A 12,670-nucleotide genomic window follows, 5' to 3' on the forward strand; every position below is an offset into this window, starting at 1 on the left:
GAGCAGAGACCTAAGTCACTATGGTTCAGCAAATTTCAACTGTAATGTTCTCTAATGCACTATAGCACAGTCGGTGTACTCAAAAGAAGCTTCTCTTATTAATTCGGGTGCCTGGCACTCACTAGTGGGCATGCTTCTGTCAATGCTATAGACAACCATTGTGCACCTTGTACGAGTATTACTTTGAAAAAGATGAAAAATCAATTGGTATTGCTTTCATGGGGGCATGAAATAGCCATCAAAAACTAAAGAGATGAGTTTGCACTCCTAAAGAAAATGTAAGTACTTCAACGTCTAGATAATTTTTAATTGTATTTCTGCCTAGAGCCAAGGTATTAAATACCTTGTCACTTGAGGATTTTAAAAGTTGTGTTGGGAAAGGAGTTCTTCACTCAGCTGTAAGAAAGGCAGCTGGCCCAAGACTAACTTCAAGATTTAAAAAAAAAAAAAAAAAAATCATGTTTGTAATACATCACAGGATTGTTTGTCCTGAATTTTAAACTTTTTGTTAAATTTGTGGAACTATGGAGGAATTTTCTAGAAAAAGTGAAATAAAGTAAGATGGAAAAGCAAGACTTCAAGGGTTTTTTTTTTGTTCCTCACATTACTTCTCCCTGGAAAGCACAAGGCTCTTCTAGAACGCTTTATCTAAAATGTTTTCCATTAGAAATACACAAGCACTGGCCTTAGCCCTGGCACCACCTTAATGTGTGCTTTTTGCAGCTCCAGCTGTAGCTCCAGTGCCTCCTCCACAATGCAGATGATGTGGTGCTACTTTTGCTATAGGCTGCAACTCACTTGTAAGAGCATTTCCCTGCCTGAAGTAATCTCAGCTATGGTCTCGCCCCAAACAGGGGGAAGGCAGAAACTAGCACTATCAGGAGCAGCAAAACTGCCAGTCCTTAACTAACTGCAGTACCCACACCTGCTGCTCTTCAAAAATGCCCTTGGTCCTTGGCATTGCAGGCAGCACAGGAGGTAAAAAGCAAAGAAAAAGTAAACTTGTTTAAAGTGCAGGCATTTGGGGGAAGATAAGGCATAAATGGAGAACAAGTGAAGCAGAGCTAGAGCAGGGATTCCCTAGCTGCAGAAATGTGAGCTTAATCCCCCTGCCTCTGACTAATACAGTATTTTCTACAAGCTGGTCCTCCTTCTTCTGCAGCTGAGGGAAATATCTTTGACCTTAGTTGATAATTATCAACTAGTCAGCTCTATCTCCAGGTTTCCTTTTTCAGATTGCTGTGCTAAGGCAAAGTTGACCTTTTTCCTGCTCATCAAGGTGTATCACCCTGGACCCTGAGCTCAACTCTGAGCTGGGGGTTATTTTGCAAGAATTCCTGAAGGGGTAAGAGAGACAAACCAGAGAGTTTTCAACTATTTATTACGCATTCATCTGAAAGTTGAGACATACTTCAAATCATCCAACTGAGAACAAGATCAGCAGTGGTTGTAACAGTGCATCAACCATACTGTCATACAAGTGCTGTCAGCATGTGAACATTTCCCTTAGCTGTTTGCTCTGGTAGTAAGCCTAGAGCAGATGTAGCATTTAAGGCTCAAAAAGCTCCTTGAGTGCCCAGTTCTGAGTACTGTCAACCAGCAAGGTTGCCAGTACCTATCAAAACCTTGCCCACCCCAGCAGGGTTTTGATATTGAGTAGGGCCCTAGGTACATAGCCACTACAACTTACAGCCAGCAGCTTGCTTGAGCTATCTGCATTTATTCAGTAGCTTAAGGATGCCCCTCCCCTGCATGGCACACATCCCCCTCTGCCAGCTTAAGGGTGGGAAACATGCAGAACCAGAGTACAACTGTTCCACTTTTATTGTATTAAGATCAATGATTTCTAGTTTGAAATAAGCCATTTTACAAGCGATCTTTCATTCACTACTGTGATTAACAGTCCCTCCGTGCATTCAGCAGATTAGAATAGCTGCTCTGCTCTAATATGCCTTGCAGAATGGTTTAGATGACCTTCAGGAGTTATTTTTAATAGGTACTTTCAACATGCACTTTGTAGAAGGCTTTCCAAATCTACCCCTAGCCTACATTTAATTAATTAAATGTAAAGGCTCTTTACATTTGCTAGAGTGGTTGATCACAGTTCTGCAGACAAATCACCCTTTGAACAACTTAGTTCCCACTGCTGTCTCCTATCTACACATGCACGTATCAAACCTCAGGCTATTCCCCCCCCCCCACCACCCCAACAAGTTTTGGCATTTTACCCATTTAAAGAAGTTCTAGACAAAGCTTCTATGATTGCAAGACTACAAATTTCACACATATTTGTACAGCCTTATAAATAGTCCCTTTGTGGAATGCTTCTCAAGACACAGGCCATGTATATTTTTCAACAATATAACTCATGGCTTTATTATAACTCAACAAGCTAGAATTGAGGCTCAAAATATTGCACAGACAGACCTAGTAAACCCCAGGTTTCATATATGCCTATCCCATGCATACAGCCATATACCATGCCTCTTGTCTGAGGCAAGACAGGTTGCAGGGGAAAAAGATTTAAAATAGTTCAGATGTCAATCAGCATGCAATTAAACATGCATCTAAAAGAAAAAAGTACACTGCTTAAAAAAAAAAAAAAAACCACACACATTGCCTTTCCTCCTCAGCAGGAAAACTGCTGTTTGTTTGTTTTACATTCAGCTCACTGAGAGAAACCTTTGGTTAAAACATAACATAGGCCATGGTTTTATAAGATAAATAATGAATTGCCACAGGAGCTATTCTGCAAACATTTTTGTCCTTATAAAAAGGAAAGAAAAAAATAAGATGCAAAGATATTTATAAATAATCTCAGCATTAGAACATCCATACAAGAAAACACTGGGCACTTAACACACAACATACTATATAGTAAAAGGGTCAAGAGTCATACAGTTAAAGTGATTCAGAGGGGCTGCATGATGACTGAGCCTCCTTTATTTCAGCAAAACCCACTTAATCCGTCATTAAGAGTCCATGCTGATAGTACACTTACATAGCAGGGGAAGAGTTGCATACCAAGTCACAGAGCCTCCATGTTACTTCCGAACAGCATTCTCTGTTGTAGTTGGCGTATCCGCATCAGTATAAAACCGATCAATTTGGTCTTTATACTTCTGTGCCACCGCTGTTCTCTTCAGTTTCATTGTTGGGCCTGTAGGGAGGGAAATACAACACAGGGTTTTAAGCAGGACAATTTCTACAGCTGGCGTTGTTTTGAGACACAGATCAATACTAGACTGAAACAAGCCTAGCGAAAGCTTCAGAATGCACAAACAGAAGCCGACTGCTACAGTGCTCCTTGCGATTAACACAATCGCCATTCCTTCCCCCGTGGGTTAGAAACAGCACAACCCTGCAAGCAACAGTCAAGGCAAGACCGATTTGGAAGCACTGCTCAGCACCACCAGGCAAGTCATTGCTGCCCAACAGAATTAGGAAGTGCAGTATAATCCATCCCACCCTGCGGGCACAGGAACTCCTTCCCCAGCTCTGCTATACAAGAAAAAAAGTAACGAGCTACGGCAAACGCTTTTTGCTGACCACCAGCGCTTTGCAAGGCCACGATGGCTGACAGTGCCTTGTGCTACCCTACCTTTCTGGAAGGGCTTCCATTTCCCAAAGTTTAACTGTTTGACAGTAAGGAATTGTAAAATACATTTTAAAAAAACAAAACAAAACAACCTACGACACGGTAGAGCAACACAGAGTAAAGGCCTTGGGTGGGTTTGCGTATTAAGAGGCCCTGGCTGTGTTATCTGGCATCCAAGAAAAGGAATGATGTAGGGTAAGCCTAAATGCACCACCACTCACCGAGCTCTCCCCCAAAGAGAGAAAAGTCCTTTTCCAGAAGGGCCCACTTCTGGACTTTCTGAGCATTCGAGACTGCTCTGTCATTGACAGCTGAAATTCCCTTCTGGATAGCTGCATAAACAGCTTGGTCTTTGCTACTTATGATTTCAGAGACTTTGGTAGCCTTGCTGCCCAGTTTGCAGCAATATTCAATAGCTTCTGGAGTGAGGTCATCTCCTGGCTCTCCATTTTCTTCATTTACTTGGCACTGCAAGACAAGTTAGAACAGGTAACTTCAACATTACTAAACACTTGATTCCTTTTATATTAAGATGCTTTACAACCGTGGGAAGCTGCCAGATTTCCTTCCCACCTCAGTACCAATTGTAAAAATCAACCACTGTAATTTTCATAAGCTTTACGCAAAAAACCTCTGCTTCACATGAAAGCTCACCGAGGCAAAATCCAAATTAAACACCCTCAGATCTCCGCATACTCAACATCTGTGTTCAGTATTAAGGAGTGAGTGTGGTACAGAACAGCCCTTCCAAATTCTTCCTGTGCCATCCCAAGTAGATCAAGCTAAGCAAGACTCTGCCATACCCCTTTTCCTGGTCCACTGCTTTACTTTACTACATCCCACAGCAGCGCAACATGTTGTCTGCTGGGAATACACACGTGCAGCCCAACTAGCTCCAGAGCCTTGCTCAGTGCCTCTTATGCAAGGGCAAGGAGGCTGGCAGTCAAGGTCTCACTGAGAAGCAGTTTCCAGTGTCCTAAAAACCACAGGCCTGCAGGGTCTCCAATCCTAGACAGAAGAGTCAGTGTAGGCCACCATGTATGCGTCACTATAGAGTTTAAAGCCAGAGTCTTAAAAAGAAATCACGTGACAGCTCGTTACCATCTAGACTGCTCTGGGAGATGCTGAAAAATGGGTAAGAAAAGCAGAAGGGTTTCTTTATCAGTCTGACTTTTGTGTCTTTTGCTTCTGTTTCCTTCTATTTTCCTGTCCTACGTGGTACGGCGAAAGACAGTTGCCCTGAACAGCAAAAGAATCTCATCATCTGATCAGGTGGCAAATACTCATTTTCCTGTGCTGTTACAACTGGTGTTGGCAACTCAGCTAGCAAGTCACGCTCTGTGATGCCTCCAGTCTCTAGAGGAATACAATACTGTTGAACAGTCAACAATTATCCTTCCCACTAGAATTAAACACATGCAAAATAATCTACGTCCTTTCGGCCCTATCCCATGGTAGATTCCCCATCCTATTCTCCATTATTTTAAATAGGCAGACTCAATCCTACCTTTAGCGTTAGAAGCATAGCAAGGAATTTTGCTTTGTCTCCAACCAACATTGCGTTGCTAATGATGGGAACAGCCTCTTTTACAGCATCCTCAATCGGAACAGGAGGAATGTTCTCACCTCCAGCAGTGATGATGAGCTCTGGAACACGTTCAAATTTGATTAATGCCTAGAGCTTTCCTCTTCCTTCCTTCACAATCTGAAGTTACTTTATATCACCTTTGTGTCTGCATAGATCAAACTGTGAGCCTGTGCCCCAACGTTCTTGTAAAGCAGCCAACCAGAAGGACTCTTGTCAGGCTAGGACAGACAAGACTGAGGTACGTAAGCGAACAGCATGTCCAAAGCCACCTTAATGCTGCAGAGATGTTTGTAACTTGGAAACATGGGCTTTGGAGTAGGAGCACCAGCACCTTAGTACTCTACCAGAGACAGTCATCTTAGAGAAGACGTGCAAGTTGGTACACCCAAGTTGTTCCGAAACTTTTAAGCCAAAACTTCACTGTGGCAGAGCAGAAAGTTTTAGAAGCTACATATACAGTGTGATACAGAGCACAGGTAAACCTGCCTTTCTTGGCTGTCTTTTATAGAATTCTTAAAAGGAGCCTCTCCACATGACTGTTTTATCTCTTTGTAATGATTGCAGCCTTATGTGAAGTTGGATTTGTTTAGTGCTGGTCAAAGTGCTAGACACTCAGGCTGCTCCCAAGAATTGCTTTGCTGCAAGCCATTTTCACAACAAAGTTAAGCTATTGTTTTCTATTAAAGGTTAACTAGCAGAGCTAGTTGAAACTGGAGGGAGTTGACAGTCAAGACCCGGACAGGTCCAGCACTGCAGAACAAGCCAGTGATGCATTAACTACTGCTTCTGAAAGCAGGATTTCTTCTTATGCTGAAAACTCACTCTTTGGTTCAGAGGTCACCTTCCTTCTCTGATAACACAGTATGTACTCATGCTGCAGGCATATTCCTATTAAAAGCTTCAGTGGGAGAAGTGCTCTTTAAACATTCTCTGATGCAAGCCGTGACACAGGCCCACTTAATTGGCATGATCTGACACGTTGTATCATGCATGGTCTTGTGTAACCTCAAGACAACAGCTCAAAAGTGAGGGGATGCATTACCTTTAATTCTGCCAGTGATGTAGAGGAATCCATCTTTATCAATCTTGCCAAGGTCACCTGAATGCAGCCAGCCATCTTTATCAATTGCCTCTTTGGTTTTTTCTTCCATGTTCAAATAGCCCATAAAGACGTGTCTTCCTGAGAAGCAGATCTCCCCATTGCCCTCACCATCTGGCTCGTGAATCAGTGTCCGGCAGCCTGTAATTTCCTTTCCACAGCTTAAACAAAGAGAACACAAACCCAAACCCAACTCATTTTTTCAAATGCAGTAGCTAAACAGCAGAGCAAGATTATAGCAGTACTCACTCAAGCTAAAGTGTTTGAACAAAGCCAGGCAGCCTTTTATTACCACTGCTGCAGCAGGAAATTTATAAACTTAAAAGGCATCTGCTTATGTAATGGAAACTACAAAAAAAAAAAAAAATTATTGCAGAGAGATCAGTGTTCACACACCTGGTGTTTTCCATGTTTTGTTCTTGAACACCTGAGGTTTAGAATTAGAAGATTTATGTTCTTGATAGCAAACTATTACTGATGGTGGTATTTACTCTGTAGACTAAACACTTGGGGACTGAGTAAGCCATTCAAAGCAACAGCAGTTTGTTCACTGCCTTTATTAATTTGATGTTAAGGTGGATTGTAGGCTAGAATTACTAATTCCGCTTTCCTCCCATAAATCCCCTGCTTCCTCCTCAGTTCCTAAAGAACCCAGGCCAATTTAAATTTAAGTAGCACTGTTTTCCTTGGCAAGTCTCTTCGCCTCCACTATGTGGCCAAAACAACTGGCTCCCTAGTTTAAAAAAGAAAACCATGCACACAACAAGACTCTAGGGCAAGCTGAAAGAGCTGAGCTCATGAAAGAGCTGCAACTCATGCCAAAGAAACCTTAAAGCAGTGCTGCTGCTCCCCATCAGCACTGCCCCACTCACAAAAGGATATTTACCTGGTAATCCTGAACGCGTGAGGCAGAGAGATTGTCTGAGGCCCAGAGCTCTCGCTCATGCCGTACAGCTCATACACAGGAATGTTCAGACTCAGAAAAAATTCTAGCGTCTCTTTGGTAATTGGAGCAGCTCCTGTGTAGCACTTTGTGCACCGATCCAGTCCGAGAGCCTTTCGAACTTTCTTATATACCAAGTGCCTGGCTAAGCGGAAGTTCACTGGGACTTCAGTATTCCTGTAAAAGAAAAGTTATTACAGAATCTCAGACAAAGTAAAAACTCTTCCCCACTCCTCATCCTCCTCCAATTTTAGCGTTTAAAAAACCAAACCAAACCAAACCAAAAAGCCACGCTCCCCCAGCTAAGCCCCAAGCCTTGGTACCACTGCTATCTTTGGCTTTTATTGTCCATGAGTCCTGGCCCATTACATGCAACATAATTTCCAATCTGATACTAGAGTTCTCCTAAGATTCTTAACACCCCTTAAACGCAGGTTGTAATTACCCATTCATCCGTTTCAGGTTTGTCTGCAACCCGACTTCCTTGGCCCAGGATGCCACTGTTCTTTTGAGTGCAGATGATTTTGCGCCTACACATTTCATTTTTTCTTCCATTTTTTCCCAGACACGAGGAACTCCCAAAAAAGCAGTTGGCCTCACCTCCCGCAGGGTGTCTACCAAGGTGCCCTAAGTGAAGTAGAATTTAATACAGCTTTCAGAACTGCTTTTGTACAGACCTCAGGACAACACCGGTCACTAGCTGAGGCCTAGGACTCTGCCATCAATTTTTAGTAATCACTCCAATTTTAAACTGAAATGCCACCACAGCTGAGGGCAAACAAAGCATCACCAGACAATACCAGCTCTCGTCTTGCCACGCTCCACAAGAGTAAAGAAGCCCAGAGATACTCGAGCACCACGCTGGTTTTGAAGAGGTAGCAAGAGTCAGTGTTTTCAATGCCCATGCTGACACAGCATCAAGGCAAGAATCTCATTGTTCTCTTCTCAGGACATAGATTTAATTGTGGTGGCATTTTGCAATATGGACAGAGCAAATACAAACCCATTGCCCAACCATGCCATTAAAGCAGAGAACGAGTGTCAGATGCTATACCAAGGAGCTCCTTGCTGTGAAGTGCTTGGCCAGCTCATCCTAGCTTGTAATACAAAGTCAAAAAGCAAAGGTCAGATGTGCCACACTCTTCAAACCAACACACCCTTAAAACAGGAGCAATCTGCCGCTATGCAAACAAACTGAGTTAAGATTCTGATTCCAAAAGCTATGTTAAGTCTAGCAAGTTTGTTTTAAAGCATCCTCCTAGGCTACAAACAGGTGTATAGATATAGGGGTTTTTTTTATTATCTTATATTTTTACCTTTAATGCATCTGGTTGAGCAAAGAAAACTTGCGCGCCATAGGTTAATGGCAACCAAATATCTATCATCTGCGCAGCAATGTGACTGAGGGGCAGATAGCTGACCACCCGTTCTTGCTTTTCTGTACCATCCGTGAGTTGTATGAAACGCCCCGCTGCTGCTGCAGTCCACGTCAACTGAAACAAAAGGACCCAATTTAGTAAGACGTGACAGCTGTTCTAAGCAGGTACAATAAAGAACATGCAGTTCACAAAGCAAGTCTAAGACTCCCTGTGATCTAGTTGAAGGGCATACCTGATACTAAATCTCTACTTTACCACCCTCAGCACCCTCACCCCAAGCGCATAGTTCTTGGAACGGGACCCATCTGACAGCAGTAGGCACAGATACTTACATTGTCATGACTGAGCATTACTCCCTTTGGCTGTCCAGTTGTTCCTGAGGTATATATTAGTGTGCAGCACTGGTTAGGCTTCTGTGACGCAATGATATCCATGAGACTATTATCTGTAACATGATCGGCAAGGTCCATGAACTGCTCCCACTGTATACAGAAGAGAAGAACTCGATCATTTTGTAGACTTCCACATATGAAATTAAACCCTTTGCTACACATGAAGAGAAGGAAACTTATTCAGGTTATTAGAATGACAGGAAATCTAGTCACAAAACAATAGATACATAAAACACTAAAATCCTACGTCCAAATTCAGTACAAACAGGCCTGACAGACTTTGCAAGAGGTTGTGAAAGATGCAGTATTAGCCCCATGATGTTTGCTGACTGCCACTGGAGGCAGGGAAGGAAACAGAAAAGGAGAGGCACCTACCTTGAAGAACCTTTCTAGTTCTGTAGCAGTTACTTCCTGTAGTTTTACTCGTACCTTGACTAATAGAATAGTGCCAGAAGCTTAGTGTAATAATGCTGTGGCTGCACTTCAGTGGGAGAGGATGTCTAGAGAGGGTGATTTTTGTACACCCAGGGTACAAACATACAAACTAGTGCCAAAAGGAAAACAGTACTGTTGTCCATATGAATGCACAATCTTAGTTTTGGATGTACTATTCTTAAATGTAGGAAATTATATTTAAAAAAACAAGACTATTGTGGGCACGTTGCACTGTAGCAACCTTGCTATTCATTGAGAGCGTCAAGTAGAAATAACTCTGGGACCTTACCCTGCCTAACAGAGGTCAGTACACCAACACCCTTCCCTTCTCTGACATGGATCGTCAAGCTTTGAGCAACAGTAAAGATCTACCACTTCAGCTAGGGAAGTGATCCCTTACTAAAGCCAACAGGAACTCAGATTATGACAGTCTCATGGAAGGGGTGGTTGCTTGCAACCCATCAGGCTAAACACTGGCAATATTTACAAGCCATTAAGATGGCCAGTACTTACAGAATACAGATTTGGTCTCTTCTCCCTTGGTTCTTCCCCATACATGATAATAGCTTTCAGAAGAGGTAGTTTATGCTCAATCTGTGTTAAGAATGGAGATTCATCAGAAATGCTTAAAAGGAACAAGCAAGTTTTAACTCAACCCACCAGTGAACGTGCAGCTATCTACACAATGGACTACACTACTGTTACTTGCCATTTTAAGTAAAGTTAAGATAATCTGGTCTGTGTTATTGCAAGGAGAGAGGAAAGCTTCAGCAGAGACAGTAATCATTTGGACTGGGATGCTGCCAGACAACCTAGGGGATTTTCAATTGTTCATTTTGGCTTGTGATGTTTTTTAAGCTTGAGGCTCTGCTATACTGTGGAATCACCATTTAACTTCCCCAAGTGAGAGTTAGCACCAGTGACCAGTCGTCTGGCTTGAACTGATGAAGCTTACTTGGTGTGTTCCCCGTTCACCTCTGCTTTCAGATACAGCATTTCCCACAAGTATCTTTACCCTCCTACATCTGTCAGTAGGATGCTGTAGCCTCCAACTATTTTAACAAGTGTATTTACTTCTAAGATTTTCTGCAGCTGTTTATGGTTTTCCACAACAATAACGTTAGCATCACAGTTCTCTGCTACGTAATGGCAGGCCTCAGGAGAGCTTGTAGTGTAGATACCAACAGCAAGTCCACTACAAAAACAAAACAAAGCAAAATGCAAAATTAGAGGACAAGTAGAGTCAATGCCAAAGAATCAGTCTGTTTTAAATTTTAACAGAGGAAAAACTTTAGGAAGAATATCCCATAATAGAGAACAACAGGCAGTAGAGGGCTTAGCTTCAAGAGGAAAGGCTCTGTACTGGGGCATGGGAAATGTCAGAACAGTGTAAGGGGCCAAAGTGTCTCAGATGGAAAAAAGCTATCAAAATTCAGTACTGTGAATCTCTAGCTTTTCCCATCATCATATTTTTAATCAAAGTGCAAATAAGCATGCTTTTGGATTAACTTGCTGATCAGCTTGTTTTGAGAGAAGTATAGGGCTAAAAAAATATATATTTTTAGTCTCATTAATTCATAATCAAGTAAAAGGATGGTTTCGGTTTTAGCTATCCTCGTTAGATTCAAATTACCCAGCCCCTCCCTCCCCCCCCCCTTTTTTTTTTTTTTTAAATCAAAAACAGCTTCTCATGTAACATGGAAATTACTATCTGAAGGCTAAAGCACAATGCACATCAAGAGACAATACTTATTCTTACCCTGCAAGGATCGCTCCAATGTCAGCAATAAACCACTCTGCAGCATTAAATCCCAAGATGCATACTCCATGGAAACGCTCTAGTCCCAACTGTAAACAAGAGATGAGGTTACAGCAATCTTGTTTTCCCACTGAAGAATGCTTAGAGTTAATTGACAGATCTTTGCTGCGAGCACAGCGTCAAGAGAAAAGTTTATGCTATTAGATAGGGTAATTCATATTGAAAAAAATCCCCAAGACTTAACATGGAGCCAGTTAAGTTTCACATCAGACATCGTCCTACTTTATCAGTAGGCAGGGAGGAAAAAAAGTTGTGTTGGTCTGCATTCATTATGATTAGCTTACCAACACAAACAGTATTATAAAGCCGCAATCTAGCTAGTTATCAGTTCCCTTTGTGGTCTTGGGCTGGGAAGGAGAAGGTAAGAGTTAAGCTAGACAACACCTGCTGAGAGATACAGGCATTTCATATAGGTTAGATATATCAGACATTATTGATGTCAAGAACAACAAGCTCCAATGACAGGCAAGGGCATTTTGCTATGAAATGCCAAATGTTGAAGTCCAAGTCTTTCAAACCACTTCAACTACTCTCTGGTTTTGCACCACAGAGAGCAGAATTACGTATACTGGAAGCTCCCACATCAGAGAGAAAAAAAGAGAGGCCTTAACTTCCAGAAATGAGACTTTGTAATGGTAACAGGAAATATATGTAATGTTTGTTTCTCTCCCCTTCTGAGTGGCTTAATAGCCAACAGTACAGCCAAAAGGCTCAGCCAGCTTTGACATTTAAGTTGGATTCATATGCATCCCTTGAAGATTTTTCCTGGAAAGATTAAAATTTACACGCCTCATAAGCGGCTTTGTCCAGGTTTGCCAATGTCTCAAACACCTCAGCTTTAATGTTTTCATACTCGCTTTCATTTAGTTGAATGGAGAAGCAGCTTGTAAGAACTTAAACAAAAACACTGTGATAATTGCCAAGATGTTATGGCATTTTCAGGTATTTCCCTGTCATTTTAGGACTCAGCTACACTCAGAGAATTTGCAGGTTTAAGACACAGTTGACTACAGCCATTTCAGTAGTCAAACTGACTGAAGGTGACGGAGGAGAAGAATTCAACAAAAGTTTACCTTCAGAAAGCTTTTTGCTGCAGTCCAACATTCACCATAGTACGTCTTATATGACACCTTCATCCAACGGCCATCCTTTTTGTATGAAAGGGCACAACAATTACCGTATTTTTTAACGGCTTCGTCAAATAGCTCAGGAATTGTCTTTGGTTTCTCACTGCCTATGCCATGTTCATCCATCCTCAGTTTGACTTCTCCATCTCGTTGTGTTGTCCACACACTGGGGGTAGGAGGTGCAAACACTGGTTTGGAAGAAAAGTGTTCAACATCTTGTGTTTAGAAATTGCTTGCTGCCGTAATAGCAGTGTGTGTGCGTGTCTCAAACATATGAAAGCAAATGCTAG

The 12,670-nt window shown here is 42.1% G+C and overlaps 1 protein-coding gene across 19 annotated transcripts in view; it reads right to left on the bottom strand.

Annotated features, from left to right (window-relative positions):
• The window catches only part of ACSBG2 (acyl-CoA synthetase bubblegum family member 2), a 45,278-nt gene that overhangs the window by 16,217 nt on the left and 16,391 nt on the right, over positions 1-12,670 (bottom strand). For 11 of the 19 annotated variants that reach the window (XR_011136387.1, XM_068919871.1, XM_068919877.1 and 8 more), the window contains 12 exons: positions 12,327-12,568; positions 11,194-11,282; positions 10,509-10,629; positions 9,948-10,028; positions 8,940-9,089; positions 8,545-8,721; positions 7,674-7,855; positions 7,172-7,405; positions 6,229-6,446; positions 5,106-5,245; positions 3,820-4,066; positions 3,002-3,160 (listed from right to left, as the gene is read on the bottom strand). Coding sequence is in view for 18 of the 19 variants with exons in the window: in XM_068919871.1 (XP_068775972.1) it covers positions 3,045-3,160; positions 3,820-4,066; positions 5,106-5,245; positions 6,229-6,446; positions 7,172-7,405; positions 7,674-7,855; positions 8,545-8,721; positions 8,940-9,089; positions 9,948-10,028; positions 10,509-10,629; positions 11,194-11,282; positions 12,327-12,568 (1,997 nt within the window). In the remaining variant the exon portion in view is untranslated. Of the gene's footprint in view, positions 1-1,364; positions 3,161-3,819; positions 4,067-5,105; positions 5,246-6,228; positions 6,447-7,171; positions 7,406-7,673; positions 7,856-8,544; positions 8,722-8,939; positions 9,090-9,947; positions 10,029-10,508; positions 10,630-11,193; positions 11,283-12,326; positions 12,569-12,670 lie in introns of those variants that run through there. The other 8 variants (XM_009667168.2, XM_009667167.2, XM_009667169.2 and 5 more) reach the window with 1 other exon arrangement.

The sequence above is a fragment of the Struthio camelus genome, chromosome 26 (genome assembly GCF_040807025.1).
Source record: "Struthio camelus isolate bStrCam1 chromosome 26, bStrCam1.hap1, whole genome shotgun sequence".
Classification (NCBI taxonomy): Eukaryota; Metazoa; Chordata; class Aves; order Struthioniformes; family Struthionidae; genus Struthio; species Struthio camelus.